The sequence below is a fragment of the Dinoponera quadriceps genome, unplaced genomic scaffold (genome assembly GCF_001313825.1).
Source record: "Dinoponera quadriceps isolate SergipeBrazil2010 unplaced genomic scaffold, ASM131382v1 scaffold2600, whole genome shotgun sequence".
Classification (NCBI taxonomy): Eukaryota; Metazoa; Arthropoda; class Insecta; order Hymenoptera; family Formicidae; genus Dinoponera; species Dinoponera quadriceps.
Window position 1 is genome coordinate 2,229,820 of NW_014556795.1, and position 19,759 is coordinate 2,249,578.

The 19,759-nt window shown below is 40.5% G+C and overlaps 2 protein-coding genes across 5 annotated transcripts in view; one reads left to right on the forward strand and one right to left on the reverse strand.

The window, feature by feature from the left end:
• The window catches only part of LOC106748284 (GTP-binding protein Di-Ras2), an 89,257-nt gene that overhangs the window by 34,843 nt on the left and 34,655 nt on the right, over nucleotides 1-19,759 (reverse strand). The window lies entirely within an intron of this gene.
• On the forward strand, nucleotides 2,339-3,501 carry LOC106748286 (chymotrypsin-1-like; the record flags this gene model as incomplete). The annotated part of the gene is made up of 3 exons (XM_014626674.1): nucleotides 2,339-2,710; nucleotides 2,942-3,199; nucleotides 3,344-3,501. Coding segments are annotated over 3 exons (783 nt in total), but the record flags the coding sequence as incomplete, so codon positions are not given.

The following is a 19,759-nucleotide window of genomic DNA, read 5'->3' on the forward strand; positions in this document are numbered from 1 at the left end:
CCTCAACACCAGAAAGAGATAAGACAGATATTAGGAAGGAAGAATTGGACAAAGTAGTAGAAGTAACAATACTTTAATTATTAATGCATTTATTATTTCCAATTGTAACACTTATTAAAGTCATTTATTAAAGTCATTCATATATACAGGGTGATTTATTTTAATCTTAACAGGCAAATATTTCGAAAATATACAATTTTACAAAAAAACATTTCAAGTAAAAGTTGTACAGTGTAGAGAGGGACATACAGTGGTGACTTTGAGTTGATCTTGAGACGTCTGTTTAAAGTCAGATGTAGATCAAACTAATTTTTTTAAACGGAAATCCTTATTTCTCATTATATTTTTAGGTTAAACAAATTCAAGCGAACATTTATAGTATCTTGATAATTTTTTTATAAAATCGACAGTTTCCGAGATATTTTGGCTCAAGAAATGAAGAATTGTACAATCGATTCTTGATTGCGTATATATATATTTGATATTAAATAATATTCATATAATATTCTAGAAATATTACGCGCTTATAGGGAATGGTCAACTGGCGAAAGTATGACGAAGAAAGCGTAGATCGCTTTGTCGATTGGGAAGATGGCCCTTGGAATTCTTAAGGAATCATTACGATCGACTATTTGGAAAAGGGAAAGACAATAACTATCCTCGTAATATAATATAATTGATAAGTTATGATCGCTTTGAAATTTTTAACTACAGATTAGTGAATTTAGAATAGAACAAACGATAAGTTACCTTGAAAAATTATAAAATAATTCATATTAATGCGTTTATTCATCATAAAGAAATTCATGCTTATTTTTCTAGTTATTGAAAATTTTAAATTATTTTTGCACAATGTGCGTGTTACTTTCAGAATACATTTATAATATTCGATGAATAAATGGAACATCGCACAAGTTCACAATATATTCTGATAATGTACAAAAAACGATATACTCTATACGATATAGAAGAAATATGGAGTCATAAATTCCAATATTAATTACTGTCAGTAGGTAATAATTACTGATATGAAACATTGCTAAATTAATTTGGAGTTTTAGTAATATTATAATTTAAGTATTTAAAATGATTGGTCATTAATAACGGAAATATTATGCAACAGTAATTTATTACCGATCAACCAGTAATATTTTTATATTTATTTTATTTTTATATTTTTTTGTAAGAATATTTAATTGTTATAATGTTAAACACAGAAATATTTGTAATTACTACGATATCTGTAGTTGAATTACTAACAGCGGTACCTTTAATATTCAAAATAAGTAATTAATCACTAATTTATCCATATTAAATTTCTGCAAAAATCTCCAATATTACAATATCTTCGCAATATTTCTCGAATGTTAATTAAATTAAAAGATAAATTCCACTTTGATGTCTTCTTTACTTCTTCTTGTTTCGCAATGTTTACCTGACTGCGACTGTCGTCAGAAGTTAATATTGATATATTAACAACGTCAGAAGTTAAAATTGATAACGATCGATACAAAGGTCAAAATGAACAGCTGCATATTAGTCGCAGCTGTGTACATATTTCGAGATGTATATAAATTGTACCATTCGTGTTGCTTGTTACTGTATTGGTTGAAATCCACCGAGAACAGTGAGAGAACAGCAACTGCTTTACAATGATGCGGCTCGCGTGTATCCTGATTGCATTCGCGGTCGTTGGTAAGTTAATTTAGTCCACATATTACATGCTGTTGTGAGATAAGTGAAAAACAATATAACGACTAATTAGTAAAATATCAAATAGTTTTCAAAGCCCTTGTAAAAATTTAATACTGAGAATTACTAACAAGGAGACCACATGAAGTAGTTCAAGTGCTCTAATATGCACAGCGTTTTTTCTTATATATAACTTTCTTCTTATATATAATTCTTATATATGAGATATATATAAAATATAACAGTAGTTGTTTCTTACAAAACAGCCTTTAAAATAAAATCATGCCGTTCTTAATTTTTCTGTATTTATATTGTTTTTATGCTGTAAAAACAGATGTAATTTAACGTTGTAACGAAATTAGCTTTATACATGGTTTGCAGATATCAAAAACACATTTGTAACATACATTTAACATGGTCTGTACTCAAAAGCATATAGTTGTCGCTTCAGATTCTTTTTTAAGATTAGCGCGTCCGTATATCACGAAAATATCCGTATTTCCTATATTATATACGCCAAAGAATGATGTAACATGTAAATCATAACTGTACAAAGTACATTAAAGTACGATTGCACAATTTATAGCAGATGATAATTTTTAACGAGCAATTAGATCTTTCGCGCATTACAATTGTTGCGATGTAAACGTGTGTGAATGTTCGTCAAATTGTTTCGAGAGTATTAAAAGTTCTCTCATTTCATATCGCAGGGACTTATGGAGAAGAACCAGAACAATTAGTAAATGGAACGCCCACTAGCATACAGCAGAATCCGCATTGTGTTTCTTTGCAACGTTATGGCAGTCACATGTGCGGTTGTTCTTTAATCCAATCGCAATTTTGTGTGACTGCTGCTCATTGCTTGACGTCTATCGATTCTTCGTGGTCCATCCTTAGTGGCACGACCTATCTTAATTCGGGTGGACAACGTCATCAAATAGCAAGCGTATATATCCATCCTCAGTACGATAGATATGCCCAGGGCAGAGCATCAGGTTACGACATCGGTCTGATCAAGGTATAACGAATTATAACATTTAGACCAATTTTAAATGACAGCCACATGTTACATTAGCATATCCTGGTGTTATACATATGTGTTTAAATGAAATAAATAAAAATATTCGACTACATGTATCACGTACGTTTGCGATAAAGTATTTTTTCTGACCATCAGTAAACATTATATTATATTAGTATATTAAGTCATTAAATATATTCGAACTAATTTACACGAAATTATTTTCAGCTGGCTACACCCATACAATTCAACCAGAACCAACAGCCAATTAAGCTTCCGACGAGAGACATTTCTTCAAATGATGTCGTATCGGTTGTAGCTTGGGGGGGTATGGGATACAGACAAGCTGTGCACAATGATTTGAGGAAAATTGAGGCAAAATGCATGCTACCGTCAATGTGTCAAAATTATCATAGTACAACCGGACTGAAAATTCACTCAAAAGAGTTTTGTACTCTCATCAGCCAAGGAATTGGAACGTGTAACGTACGTAATTAATTAGATTTGTAATGGTATGCGTCTAGAGTATAGTTAATGATGTAATAAAAACGTTTACTATTTGTCTTGTAACTACGAACACAAGTTAAAAGTATCAAAATCAACATAAGCGTTTTTATTTTTTTATTACAGGGCGACAGCGGTAGTGGTGTTGTTCGGAAATCTGATGGTGCGATCGTCGGCTTAGTCTCTGGTGGACTGCCGTGTGCCCGTGGTTACCCAGATGTGAAGACCAATGTTTATTCATTCGTCCCCTGGATCAAGAGCATCGTACCTGGCATTTGATTCGATTCTTATACACACACACACACACACACACACATATATATATATTGTATGCATATATGTGTGTATATATATATGTATATACATATGTGTATATATATGCACATATAAATGTCTTCTAAACAAAGAATAAATAAAAGCAAATTAAAAAAATGAGTCTTGTTTAAATTCAAGAAAAATTCTTCTGCAAAAATTTTACATACAACATGAATCAATTGATTTTTTTAAGCAAACAATAAAATTAAATATTCAAAAAGAAATTGTAGAAAAGATTATTTTTTTCATTTCCTTGTTATCATTAGCAGCAACGAGCTTTCAGTTCGGAGGTAATTTAATTAGCACAATAAAATAAGTAATAAATAAAAACTATTTGTTAAAACTGTTGATAAAGACGTTGATAACAAATGTTTTTTGGAAAAATGATAGTAGTATTAAGATTTATATAATAAATTAAAAATTTATAGAAGCGTAAAAACATCTAAAGCGAAAGTTAAGACGCCCCAACTCTCCCTGACTGACTTATTTACAATAGAACGGTTGCCAAAATTTTTAAATTAAATATTAAGATTAAAGTACAATTATATTAAGATCAAGTACAATTATATTGTAAAAATTTAAGAACTGCTCGTACATATTAGAATATGTTAAATAAGATTCTCTCTTACACTTGGTCTACAATATGCTTTTTGCATCTTGTTTCTTGCTATCTTTTTTCTGTAAGAACTTTTATTTTCTTATGGAAAAAATATAAATAACAAAAAACAAAACGCAAAGAGCACATTTTAAACCAAGCTTTATGAATGCAATCATCAAAAGAAATGTCACAAATATTATAGTAAAAAAAATAATCACTTTCTATCGTCAAAAATGGTTTCACTTACCTTGATTAAAAATTATAATCTTTACAATTCGGTAAACCAAGTTTTCACGTGTATAATATAGGTCCGGTTTTTAAATCTTTGATTAACATGTGATTTATATTTAAACTAATGTTGATGATACAATATGATGCTACAAAAATTGTGTTTTTATATTCACGATTAATCATTAAACTGATGGTTTCGTAGTGGTAACTTTTAAAATTTAACGATTAACCTTAGATAGAAAAATATATTTTTTATTATTATCGGGTTAGGTACAAATTAACGAGAAAATAAAAAACCAGGCTTACATAGAGACACATCAGCTGTGTTTCAATCAAAAGTGCACTATCAACTGTTAGAAAGAAAATAACCCTATCCTAACCCGGCGACAATGCTGGTGTGACGATATCGATTTTGAATTCAGCACTCGAAGATCTCGAGTCAACGCAAGAGAGACGACGTTAGAACTTCGCCAGATTGATCGTAGTGATCGCTCGTCGGGATGTTCCGCTCTTTCCTCGTCGTTTTCGCTGAGCTGTCAATCAGGCGAGTCGTTGAGTAACGTTCTACGTCGCGAGTATTCGCCGTTATCGAGCGAAGGTGAAAAATAACGCGGACTCAGTTAAGGGCGAAAGCCGGAGCGCGTTTCTCGCCTTTTCTTCCTTTCTTTCCCGAATGACCTCGCCTGAGTCCGAGGATAAACTCTCGCGCAAATACAATCGGGACGTTGCTGCATGCGACCGTTTCTTCTTCACCCCTCCCCCCGCGCGATTTATCGCGCGAATCCATACCATCGATGGATGCCCCGCCACGTAAGTCGCGAAATTCGCTCCGGTCACGAAACGGCCGCGGCAAACATTATTATCCGGACGGGGGAACACGCCTTGGTGCTGGTGAAATGGAACGCAACGATAGTTGCTACGAGAAGTAAGTTGCACAAGGTGGAACTTTCGTTTCTCTATTGCGTGTCCACGGTGGAATTCGTAATTGTCTGCCCGCCATTGTACCGGCTGTATCGCGGCCGATAGCGCGATCGTAAAAGACGTCTCATTTTTGCGACGACGCTCGCGAGTTATTGCCGCTGCAATTAGTCCCCGTCTTTTCCGGCCTTATCGGAAATTGTTACATAAATGAAATCGTTATGCGTTGGTCTTAATTAAAAGCCTCTCTTTCCCCTCCCCCTCTCTCTGTCTCTCTGTTGTAAGAGTAGGTTCTGTCGTAGCTCTCTTTCGTAAGGGTAGGTCAGAGAGAATATATCAGCGATATAAAACGTAAACGGAGCGAAATAAGGTCTTAATTAATCGGCCCGAGCATCCGAGCGAGTTAACGCTCGTAAGCTCGAATTCGCGAGTGTGTATGTAATTTTTGTGAAACCGAGACGTGAGAAATGTCACGGTAGGAGAGAAGAAGGTAAAATGACGCCAGGCTAATTTTTCTAAGCTAACAACAAATAACGAGTCGGTGTCCAACTTATTAGAAGCTTCTAATAGCAAGAAATAAGTAGGTGTAGTTTGCTGTAGTTTGACTTCATCTGTCAGCGATAGTAGATAATATGATAAGAAATATATTCCGATTCCAAAACGCACGGAATATCGCACGTCTCCCGCGGAATTGCCGTTGTTTTCAACCTCGCCGTCTCCGCACACAAGCGCCCCTCTGATTCTCCCGACCGTGCGTCTCCTTCCTATTCCCGCACGGCGAGCAACGCGGAAGCAGCGCATCTCGCACTCGCGTCTCGCTTGGAATTGGTCCTATCGAGAGATGCGCACGTTCATCCTCGTGAATCCCAATAGCGACGCCGCTGATCCTGCGGATTTTTCGCATCCCAATTCTCCGTATCTCGCGCGCGTTGCTCGTTGCGTTGCGAGGTAGAACGCCTTTCCTCTCACCGGCGTTCTCGCCTGCACGAGTTCTCGCTGCGAACGTCACCGGTTCCCCTTTAGCGAGCGCCGCTCGTAGAGAGACGCTCTTCCGTGCCATTTCTTCCGTATTAATTGGTGAAAAGGGGAGCTTAATAAAGCGAAACACGAGGGCGGCGTTTGTCGGTAATCGAAGACTGCTTGTCCTCCCTCGCCAACCCCCCCTCTCTCTCTCTCTCTTCGTCGCTCTATTTTCTCTCTCCTAGGCTCTTCCGTCCGCCTTTCTAGCTGCAGGCGAATCCTAGAAAGCTCGAGAGTCCACTTATAACCCTGTAAGTTCCTCCGAGCAAATTCATAGCGTCGACAGTCGATTTGTCTCGCCGTTTCAAGCGGAGAGGAAGCTTCTCGCGCCTCGTCGTGAAGACCGTCGTCTCGTCGCGCAATGTCGAGCGTCGTTCCTTTCAACGTTCACGGTGGCTCTCGAGAACGTATCCTCGATACGTTTATTGTACCGTCGGTGCCCGTTCGTTTCGCTTCGCAACAGCGAAATGCGCGGGACGAGGGATGCCGTTGAGGACGATTCGTCAGGATTCCTGGAGACGCTCGGTGATTAATGGCTTAAATGAGAGGTATCCCGGGCTACGAGGTGTGTCCTCAGACTGTCTCGAAATCGCGGTACGGTGAGCGACGAGACGACGAGGTCGTTTCTGATGCTGGTTCTAGATAAATATCGGGATTACGCGCGAGTCGAAATTTCGATGCCACTCTGAAGGTTACTCTTAAGGATAGTTCGCGCCCACTTAGACGGCTTACGGATTAATAGAAACTTGTTTGACAATACTGACGCTATTTAACTTCTTTCTTGGACAAAAAGTCACAAAAGTCAAGATAACATTAAGATAACGCCGATAAGTAACCATTGATAGAGAATCAAAGTGATGTCATTTAATACCTTAACACCAAACCTACCAAACGATCGGTTTGTAATTTTTTTTCTTATAAAAGTTGTTACCAATTTCTAACTTAATTTTAATTTGTAATTTGTAATTAACTATATATAAACAAAATTTCTTTAATTCGTCACAAATAAACACAACGAGATCGCAGTCCGTAGGCGGAAGGTCTGGTGTTGTTACACGTCAACGACGAAACATAAAATTGTTTATCCGTCGTCATCGCGACTACGCGAGCGACACTCGCACTGCCGACTCGCTCGTTTTCGCTTGCAATGTTAACTATAATTTCGTAACAGCTTATTTGACTGCGAAGGCAAAGGGATTAGTGCGCGATGCTTGCAAATACCCGTGTTAAAGGGCCGGGCTGCGAATTACGGCACGAGAGATTTGCGCGCACAGATCTTCTCAGAAAGCAAGCGTTACACCACCGGTAACGTAATCTCGCTTTAGTCGGTTAGAAACGGTTAGAAGAGGGTGACTGACGGCTAGTAGCGGAATGGCGATTCGGGATGCCATCGAGATCGCGTCACGGAACCTGCCCATATTGCGAGTCGTACATTTTCCCGTGGACGACGAAGGATGCCGGTGGACTAATTCCCCAAGCCTGTGACTTTTACAGCTTCATTCTCGGGGTTACTGCCGCTTGAAGTCTGGCAAATGTATTTATCACGTCGGACCAGAATGCAGCCCCACTTTTTGTAAATAATGACGGCGACAGTAGACTAAGAAGGAAGATCTCAAGGTAACAATAATAACAATGGTACTAAAAGAGAAGAATTTTGTATTTCGTTTATTATTTTATACATTTGAATAATAATTAGATAATAGTATAATACATTTAAATATAATTAATATATATAAAATGTCTAATAATAAATTAATATAAATATGAGACATTTAAATAAAAAAATATATATATATTTATAACGCGTTAAAAAATAATTTATTTTGTTGCCAATGTTTAAAACATATATTTTTTGTTACTTCTCTCGCAGCTTCAAGATTATTTTTATTTTTTAATAAACAGTTACAGAAGTCTTTAAAAGCAATTCTTTAAATTGCTGCGAATCGTCAGCTCAGCTTTGACATTTTCGGGTAACAGTTTGCTTCTATTATCTCACTATAATGCGTTCATTGTAGGAAAAATGTTCTCAATATAGGCATTGAAAAGTGAGATACTTTTATGTTTGTCATATAGGAAAATTTATTTTCCAATTTTCGAACTTCGACAAAGACGGACAACTAGACAACCGTGCGGGAAACCAAATTGTCCAGGTGAAAACCGAACGGGTTTGTACCGAAATAACATTGTACCGAACAGTTTTTCGGTGAAAAAATCGATGTCGTTTGTGTGTGTGTGTGTGTGTGTGTGTATGATAGAAAGAGAGGAGAAATCAAATTCCGTACAATTATTAATTCGGGTGCAAACGTATCCTCGTACTTTTTTTATTTCATGAAGTCGAGGAACTCTGTGCCGAGCGATTCGATGAAAGAATCGTCGCGAGAAGAGTCATCAGATAATTCCTCATCGAGGAAGAAATCTCGTTTCTTACTCGGAATCGCTTCGAATCGTGAAAGGGAAATCGATTTTACGCGACGGAAAAGAGAAAACCTCGAATGAAGCTTTCCTTCGATACGCCATTAAACTTCGATCTTCTTAAAGTATAATCAATCCACTTGCAGTCAAGCTATTACACAAGGACTTGTTTTTACGCGTTCGACAACCTGTGTGCTCGACGTGCCTTTACCAAGATGTTGTTTTTCACTCTTTCTCTATCGTGTCTTTTCCAGCTTTTTCCAGTAGCTTTTCTCCCTCTCTCTCTCTCTCTCTCTCTCTCTCCCTTTAACAAGCGAGCCATTTGCTCATCACTTAAGTAACCTTAAACTAAATCCCGGGGAAAGAGCAGGCGATTCGGCGCGGTGCGTGACGGTCGCGAGAGAGTCGACCGAGTGAACTCGGTTTTAATTCGATTAACTGAGACGGTAACGAGCTCGCTAATTAGCGCGCAGTCTACCCGATTTTTCCGATTTCGCTCCTGCGCGCCAGAGATACCCTCGCAGAGAAACTCGTCTGTATTTTGAGAGACTGATTAAGCGTAATTACGATGCTTCCTCGGCTTGCTCGTCGCACGTGGCATCCAGTGACGCAAGCCTCAGCTACGCCGCGGTAGTTAAACGCACCTGTCACTTTTCGTGCGCAGGCGCGCGTGGCGGAAAAATTAGCGACGTAGAAGAGGTGGAAGAGAATTCTGCCGTAGCAAATCCGTATTTTTAGAAAACCCGTGATTGACAGTTCTGAAAGTAGATCCCCCCCCCCCCCCCCCCNTGTAATCGGAAAATATGTACGATGTAGGGGAGAAGATATTATATAATGTAGAGGGCTAAAAGTCACACGGGTTAGTTATCACAAAACTTATATCTCAGTTAATAAATAAAGGGGCTATTCTCTATAAAGGTTAATGTTAAATATAATATGGTATCGTATTGAGTGCACGAAATGATTCGTGGCTAACGCGCCATTGTTACTTACGAATCGGATGAAACCGGTGAGAAAAAAATGTAACCGGTGTGAAAAATTGAAACCTGCTATGAACACAACGCGAGAGGTGTTTCCGTCGTCTCTTCACGCTTCGTTTCGCGATTTCCTCTCGCCGTTACAATCCTCTCTGCGAGAAGTCTGCTCGGCCCGAGACAACCAAATCAATCTTGTAATGCGTCGAAATGGCGACGTAAAAACTTTCAGGACCTCTCCGATCGATCACTATGTACCCTGATATTCCGATTTTCGGGAGTTGCTCCCGGCTCGTCGATCTATTCTCTCGTTCCGCCGCCACCTGTTTGGGGTTAATTAAATTTATCCTGGAATTCGTCGGTAATTTATGTTCGGCATGTGGTGTAACTTTGTGGGGAAATTCGCAATCCTGCGCTCGGCGGGATTAAATATGGAGAAATGAACATCCCTAATGGACGAGTGGATCGAACCCTCGCCTCGTCCGACGTTCGTAAAGACACATCGGGTTCTCGCGAAATTGAAACTTTACGAGGCGTACGCTCGAGCTAAACGTCTCGTTTATCTTTCGTCACGCGTAGTTTATGAGTGAATGTAGACGTCGAAGTTCGGAATCAGTTCCGACAACGCGGAGTAATAAATTTACGAATGAAATTTACATGTCGTGCCTCCAGTAATGAAGACCGATAGAAGTAATATCACAATATATATCGAAGCATCGCGTTCGCGCGTTTCTGTGGTGTACTCCTTGCCGATTTTTTTCTGAGAAAATATTGGACGAAAAATTGTCTAATATTGCTTTCTTCTTTTAACAATATCACCACGCCAATTTTTAACACCGTGAGTGCTCTTTCAAGAGCAAAATTTGGAATTATATTTTTATCGACACAAAACGCACATTCGATATCAAAGCAATGTGGAGATATCGATCTTCTTAATAGATCAGCCGATATTATTAAAGGTATTCATATTAATAAGCCCAAGTCAAACACACGAATACTAAATCCAAAGAAACTTTTTTCTCTGTAACAAATAACACGCGATCGCTCATACTGTTGTTTTGCAAAATAGTGCGTGTGAATGAAATGGAGAGAGAAAAAACGGTGAGAAAAACAAATTAACATTAGCGGTCGCGGTAGCAACTGTAATAACTACAAGTCGCGTAATAAGTCAGGCTCCTGCTGTGCAATCGCGCGCCGGAGAAAACGATAATTGCGTTGACTGTGTGACTATTGTGAAACTGCGCGCAGACGACGGCGACGGTCACGTTCGCTTTCGCATCAACGCGTCCCGGATGTTTTTTTTTTTCAGATCTCTTTTCGCGCGGCGCGGTGGAATTAAAAAGAGCAATTTCATTATTTTCTCGTTTAACGAGATTCCCCGGGGCAATGTAGTTCCATTATGGCTTGCGAATTTGTATTCGCCATCGGAGCGGCTTCATCTCTCTGTCAAAGCGTTTCGCGTTTCTACGCCAAAAATGGTGTCAAGCTGCATTAACGTAGCATTGTGTGCGACGTATTTCGCGGAGACGGCTCATACGTTTGGTTTGAATTAATTTGTTGGTTGCATCGTCTCTTTCGTATCGAATACGAAGATCGGATGTGATACTCCGCACGGCGATAACGCGTTTATTACGAGATACAAAATTTAGCCAAGTTAACAACGTAAAGTTTCATCAAATTGTTTATATATTGACTTTCAGTCACGTCGACACGTGTTTGGAAAAAAGCTCGTCTCGATTTTCCTTTCGGCATTACACGAGTATTGTTTGCCTCCTTTCGGAGTAAATGACATTTATTTGTATGCGAATACGGGCATTGTACATACCCGGTATTGTGTTGCGCGAGACGTACATTAACGATGCATCATAACCGCGTCACGGTGACAAATTATTCTGTCATTTCTGCGAGGTTAAATCGTTTCTACGCGTGTATATAATCAATAGCGTTAACTTCAATGGTGAGACGCCAGGAATGATTGAAGTTGCTCCGCGCGAAAATTCATTCCGAAAAAATCGAAAGTTCATTTGAATATTATTTAGGCATCGACAATCACCTTAAATTTTATTTTCCTTCCGACGCGACATCGTAATCGGTTTGAACAGTATCGAAGAGATAATTTAAATAGTCAGACCGCAGGAAGACCGAGAAGACTGTGAAATAACACGCAAGCGTCATCGGGCTAAATTATCCGCATCAACGAGTCCTTTGCGAGACAGAGACAATGAAACGTACGACAGTTTTTCACACTTTTCGCATAGCTTCGAAAGGCACGCGCTCCTACAAAGACGAGTTTTATCTATCTTCACACCTCATCCGTCACATTGCCTCCTTTTACATGTCACCAGGATACACGAGTCGTGTGGCCTCCGACGGGAGAATCAGGACGCGAAAAGGTTCGACTGATGTATCGCCTCGAATCTTTTACGGGCGTTCTTCTATAATGTATCGCCGTATTGCAAGGACAATAAGGAAGGCTTCACACGCTCAATTACTCCATCGGGTTGCTCAGTTCCATCAGTCATTTCACGCGAAATTACAGCTCGAATCTCGAGAAATATCACACCCGCGTGAAAAAATGCGAGATACGCGCACTGATAAAAGCGAGAAATTTAAAGCAGGATTTACCGTCCATTAGTGCCGTATTTTCAGTGGCGCAGCGAAAGAACCATTTATAAATTTAGTATATGTCAAGCAAAATTACGTTTCTATACATTTATCTCACTATCTAAATAATAAATAATTTGAAACGAAGTTAAATTTCACATATATTTACACGGAAAGAAAGTTTGATTGTATCAACCAGAAAGGGAACCAGATGTAATTTGAATGAAGGAAACAGAATTTCTGGTTATAAGAACCACATTTAAAATGGAATAATTTTTCCTGACTCTAAATTACCGTCAAACTTTCGGTGTCATTTTTAAATACAATGCAGATGAACTTGTAAATTTTTTCACCATTTTTTAAATTATTTTTACGTATGGGCTATACGTTCTTAAATCCTGTATCCTGTATTCTTACACACCACTGATATCCCGATATCTCTGTGAACGCGTCGGAAGGAATGCCCCAAAGCCACAGGACGAATTTAGGCTTTCGCATGCGAGACGATCGTGTCGGATGGAGACGCCAAAGAAAAGCGACGCGCGCCGTCGCTTTGGCGATTCATCGAGCGAACCAAAGGACCGAGACGCGGCAACTTTTCCAATAAATGAGCTTTGGGATCTTTTGGATACGATGAGAGGTGCTCGACGAGTAGCAAAAAGAGAGCCCCGTGACAGAAGGACAGAGCCGGTGACGAACTCCGCGCGTTCCAGCTTTCTCTCTCTCTCTCGCTGAGCGCGGCCGAAGTAGAAATAGATCGGCTCCAGTCGGACGTGTTACCGCACCTTTGATCGTTTCACGCAAGATCAATCCCGTTTCCAACACAGGTATATCGTACACGCCGGCCTGCTGACGAACGTGCACACATGATAGGCCGCGGAACCTGGTCACACCCGGTATACATAACGTCGTGAACGGTTGCACCTTCGTCCTCAAAATTTCGTCCCGTACGGAGAAAAATAACTTTGTCGACTTGGTTCCAATAAATATGTAAAATGAAACTAATGATTTTTTTATAAGAATATTACCTTTCGCGTTCCGAGAAAATTTGTTAAGATAAAGATACATACATTCATTGAAAAGTCTAACAATCGCACTTGTTAATCGAAACATTAGTTTCTTCGGAGCGTGTCAATGATGAAATTTGTTTGGATGCAATAAAATTGATTAAATTCAAAGAAATCGTTTTCTCTATCTGTCCTTTTTCAAGGAGGACACGAAGAATCTGTATTATTTTACATGTAAATCTCCAACCGGCTGAATTTATCCTTACTGCCTTCTTGAATTTATCTCGAGAGGATTCTGAACTTTTGCAGGATTCTTCCGAAAAAACATGAGTTTTCAAACTTATATTCTTTTATTTCTCAGGCAAAGATATCTAGACAGGAAGTACGAAACGCACCTGTCGTACAAACGCTGTGAAAATTTCACGTGCTTTTATTCTCGTTGTATCTCTCATAAATGTTAAACTCTCTCTTTCTTTCTTTCCTTAAACATTGCTACGTTTCGTCTTACAATTACAGCGACGTAAGGCGAGATATAATCGATTTCTCGATATCTCTTAAAAATTGAATACCGTAATTACTTATGCTGTAATTATATACTAATTTGGCCGAGTCGAGCATTCATCAAAGTTACTTTGCGAACTAATACCCGGCGTCAATTAAAAGTTCTGATTAGCAGTCCGGTGCTAATTATTGAAATTGCAGCTATCAGTCATTGCATACCACGCCATTGTTTTTAGATGGCGCGTTCCACGAGAAGAAAAGGAAGCGCAAAGAATGAAAAGTTCATCGTGTCGTGCGTTGTTGAAGTAAAAGTTACAGGTTCAACATTTGCACGCGAATATGGCGTGTCGCTATTCGTTTTATTTTTCTTTCACAACACCTCTGAAGTATTAAAACGAAACTAAATCCCCCTCCCTCCCCCCACCCATAAAGAGTTCCGCATTTTCCCGGGAACGTCTCGGGAACGTTCGTTAGCCGAGAAAAATGTTATCAGACACAACGGCGCTCGTTATTTTGTCGGCTTTTCCGTTACCGGACGCTTAATTAGGGGAGGCTAATTATTAGCAGTGACGCACCGCGGATGATGCCGGTGATACAAAGGCAATATTCCGGCGCGCTACGCACAACCAGCCGCTTCAAATTAATTGCGCAATAATTACTAAATAATATGTCGTGCCCCGCGTCGAACGCCATGCACGAGGAAAATTTCGGCTTCGTTATTATTAGACGCCCTCCCACGCTCTTCTTGATTATTCGTCGTTCTCCTCCTCCTCGTTCAGCGAACACACGAGAACAACGCGTTCGCGTGCGCTGTTAAATTCATTAATTTTGGATTCAACGAGCACGATAATTCACAGAAAAGTCGTCGTCGTGTTTTCAACGAAAGCGGTTTCTAATAACGAGATAAACACACGCACATATATTGACAAACCGCACGGACGGGGATTAATTTATTAACTAATTTATTTATCAATTAAGCCCTCGTTGTTATTATGTCGGGGCCATCTAATTAAACTGGCCGGTCGATTAATGTAATTCCCATCTCCGCGGAGTAAATACGACGCGTAATACGCCTAAAAACGACCACGTAAATTCAAATCGTATCGATCGGGCGGACGCTTCGCGTATAATTATTGCGCGCAATATTGCAACATAGATACATTCTTTGAAGTAAATAGATATAGCTGAAGATACTGAAAGCAAGCAGATACGAATACAGATATAAGTTTGAAGTAAACAATTAGATATAGATACATGTACTACATTGCATAAAGGAATCTGAAGACACTTGGCCTCTTTTGATCTTCTTGTACAATCCCTGGCCATATTATTAGACACACTTGGATTCTTTAATGGAATACAGGATAGAAAGAGAAAAAAGGCTACTAATTTCATGTTCGCTCGATTAGAATCATTTTCGGTGTCGATCAGCGGGTTTTACCTTTGCAACCATTACTCCTTCTTTCCATAATTTTTGTAAACAATATTAAAACTTTTCATACAGAAATGTACTTTTCCGTTAGTAAGCAAGGAACTTGAAGTTTCAGGTCACAAATAAATAAAAATGAAACTTAATTTCAATTGACACATACTCAAAACTCACGACTATTCACACACACACACACACACACACACAAACACGCACACATGTATATACATTTCCCTTTCAATATTTATATATCTGTATATAGTTACTTCAAAGAATGTATCTGTTACGGATTCTAGAAAACGACGACGATTATTCAGCGTTCCGCGCGGTCACACAGCTCGCCGAGATTGCGTGTCACACTCGGGTCCAACAAATCGACCATCGTCACGGGAAAGGTCGCGGGAGTGATCGGGCGAAGGGTGAGAAATTGGGTACTGCGATAACATTAATGTTACGCCATTCGGAAACAATGAGAGCGCGGGCCGGAGCTTTAAATCCTACCGCGACGTTTCTTCAGAGAGAGAAAGAGAGAGAGCAGGGGGGACGTTGTCCCTCGTCAGACCAGAAGATGGTTCCCAATTCTTCTCCCCCGCGTGACTACCAAAGAGTAGGTTCGGGGGAGGAGGGGGAGGAGGGAATCGGGCCGTCTGACAGGCTTGAAATTTACGAGCTTTGCGATATATCCCCCCCCCCCCTCTCACCTCGCGTGCACGTCCAAGGGTGGTCGTCGGGAGGGTTTGAATAACGACACAGGTATCTTCGAGCCCTCCTCGAAGGATCTTCGCGGCTCTCGTCCTTTCCCTATAACAGAGATGGAGAAAAAAAGAGAAAGGGAGGCGCCCGTTCTCTCTCGAAAAATAGCATAAAATCAAGACCCTTCGGTTCAACACGCAGCCCTTGCCGCCTTTCGTCCGTCATTCAGCCATTGATGTTCCGCTGAAATTCCCTCTCGCGCGATTTTCACCTCGAAAAGGCGCGTCGAAACGTTTCTGATCGTTAACATATCTCACATTCTTCGTTTTAGATATCTTACGGCCGTCGGTTACGGCCTCTTAGGCCGATACGAAATACAGCTTCGTTCATTTTTCTGACACACTCCCTCTCTCTCTCTCTCTCCGCTCGTGTATAATTTAGAATAAATATTGTTTAATATTTGGTTATTCACAGGGTGGCCCAATAATCGTGGCACAATTTGAGAGGGGATGGTTCCTCTTGAGAAAATAAATCGAAAATGTAGAATGAAAGCTTTTCACATGAGGTTTGGTCTTGGAAAAAAATCAACCCTTACTTGTTTGGCACGGTGTTTCATTCCGTGTTTTCGAGTAAAATAGACCGGACTAAGGAGTACGTCCGGCGATTCTGTTAGCGATCGAGCCACCTTTCCGGATGATCAGGCGCGCGTTGACTGACAGGGCTGAGATATATACGAGCGCATCGGTTCTCCTGGCGGTATCGCGGATGGTGACTGATGGTGCGACGAAAAGGACGGTCACAGGCGTTCGTCCTGTCCGCCGGTGTCAATCTCACGGCGATAGCCATGCAGTGACACGCAGCGAAAACACGACGAACGAATGGAGCTCGTATCGCCTCTTCCGATCCTCCGACATGATGGTCCCGCGAGGAGACGTTGATACGAGGCGGATATTGATCGAGGGACGCCGTCGGCCACATCAATTCGTCGGCGTCTCGACGATGACGATGATTCGCCCGAAAACGAGTGATCGATGAGTTGTCGTCTCCCTCGAACTCCAGTAAGATAAGGTCGCGATAAGAGACAATCTAACCGTCGTTTTCGCGACCTCCCATTCTCGCGACACATAATAACGATCGGTCGGTGCGTTCGCACGACTTTTCCGAAATTTATCGCGGGGGGAAGTAAATCGAGGGACTTCGATGCGCCTCGTTTTTGCGGTGCTCATAGCTCGCGGCGCTTTGTTAATAAGGTACTCGGTCAGTCCCTACGGTCAATAACTCACCGGTCAATAACTCGCGCTCTTCGACCTCCGACGGAGAGAATTCTCCGCGCAGTTCAGAACGGACGACGGTGAAATAACGTGATGAAACGGTGTCGATTAATTTAATAAAAATGTCCCCGAGTGAAATTAAAGCAAAATGTTGGACTGAAGTGAGAGAGTGGATTCTCGCGACATATTGTTATTTAAGTTCGAGGAGCCCGATTCGTTAGCTTCACTTGGGTGAATTTATTTATTTATCTGGCGAGTTAATTTCACCCAAAAGACGACCGTCCCGAGCGAATTTGTTGGAGTCACGCTCTTGTATACCGTGATACGGTTTTACGCATTCTGCTCTATTTATAATGATCTGTGAATAATTTAGAAAGGAAATTTGTGTGTATCATTAAAATCTAAGAAGATATCAGATATGTAAAATGGAAAAGTCAAATATGTTTTTAACAGAAAAATTGAATTCTTTAATAACGTTTGTTAAAAAAATATGCAATTATTCGAAAAGGTTTCTTATAAATAACGTTAGAAGAATTACTCCTCCTCATCAACACATAGAAAAATAACTCATAACCATATTGCGGATGATAATTAGCCTTTGAGGAGCAAACTATGGATGTTTTTGTGCCATTGTAATATTAATATTTCTTTATAATATTATTCCTTTATAATATTAATATATTTTTGTAAGAGGATATAAATGTCCAGTGTTATATCCTCCCACAGAAACATATTAATATTACAAAGGAATATTAATATTACAATGGCACTAAAACATCCATGTTTTGTTCCTCAGAGACCCATAATAATTTCGACATTTAATTTAACCAAGAAGGAACTCCCTTACTTATTTTTAATCATTATTAGACTCCACGCTACTATCTTTTTTTTAAATACAAATAATTTTTGTGCATATAACATCAAACTAAAATCTATTTTAGAAATACAATATAACCTCCTTTTTTGTTTTCCATAGTATATTTCAAAATAAAATATATAAAAAAGTTTCGCTGTCACATAGTGCATGTAACTTTTGTCCATACTTGAAATTCGAATTAAAATCAACCTACCTTTGATTCCCTTGATTGGTTCAGAGATTCCAACGATAGTTCGATTCGATCGTGTATATTCTCTTAAGCGGAATCGAAGTGATATATCCAGTTGTCACGTACTTGAAATTTGATTTAATGTTAACAGCATATTAACGATTGTATACGAGTGACTGAAAGCAGTCGTTGGCCAAGAACCATCTGCGATTCGTGAATGTCGAAAGATTCCCTTCGCTCGTAGGCAGGCGGATGAATAACAATTGCAAGTACGAGTGTCATGCATTACACGGGGATTCAACCTATCTCACGTTCGATTGTTATTCAACAACCACTCAATTGTCGTGTCCGACGAATGCGCCCATTTATTAATCGATGGAGTTCAGCTGTTGCAACGAGTGCAACGTGGAATCTGCGAAGGGAACGAATACACCTGCAACGGTGCTTTAATGCATCGCATCGGCTCCGCTTATAGCTTCTATGCATATTCATCAGGTAAGTAGGTTTATAATGATAACTGACACGGATAGAACGCAAAAGTTTCCACTAAGATAACGACCATTAAAATACGTTTCCACTTTAGACGAAATTGAGACGAGTTCCACTCAGCCTCCACCTGCAAAAAGGGAACCAAATCGTGTTATCGCTCGGCTCGAAAATCCATCGAATTTAAAGAAACGCGCGCGTATGTTTGCAGCCGGAAGCGACGAAAGAGCAAATTTAGAGCGATTTTCCCGCGGAAGAGGATTTCCGAGTGAACGGGGCGCACAGCCGCCTCGCAAGAACGGTCGGCTGACGCGATTTGCAATTCCGCTGCAATTTCGTTCCCTTCCTTTGTTTAATGCATCGCGCGTGTACACGCGCGCGCGCTTTGTCGCGCGCCGCCAAGGTAACCCGGATCGAGCGAGATTACACTATCGTCGCACTCGCAGCACCCGCGACGCGGCGGCACGCCATTTCGGCTTTTCATCACGCACGGAGCGGAAAAGCTCGGCGGTTGCTCCGGTGGAATGCCGATGAATAGCGCGCGATAGGAAAATCGCGGAAATGCCGCGCTCGCGCGCATTACGGCGGGCGAGTGTCTTTTTTGCAGAGAGAGAACATCGGGCGCTTCCCGAGCATCCTTCCTCCCCCGCTTTTCCTTTCGTTTCTTCGACGCTGCGACGGAAATTACGACGGATAACGAGTACCCGGCGAAATACGACGCGGCCATTGTCACGAACCCCGCCGGCTTCTTTCTCCTCAGTCGTGCTTTTTGAGCTCGGGACTAGAAAAGCTCGTCGATGCGTGCCTCCGCGCGTCAAGTCCGCGTCGAGGACGGAGAAACGACGACGAGTCACGATTCCGTCGCATAGAAACACATATCATTGAACGCCCGGTATCCCCGCGTTATTATTCGAACGACGGGAAGTATAAAAAGTATTCGAAAAGTCAGTACTGCATCCAGCGAGAAATGGGAACGTCGTATAAACGTCGTCAAATCGACGTCGATAAAGCTCGTTTCATGTTGGGTAGTGTAATAT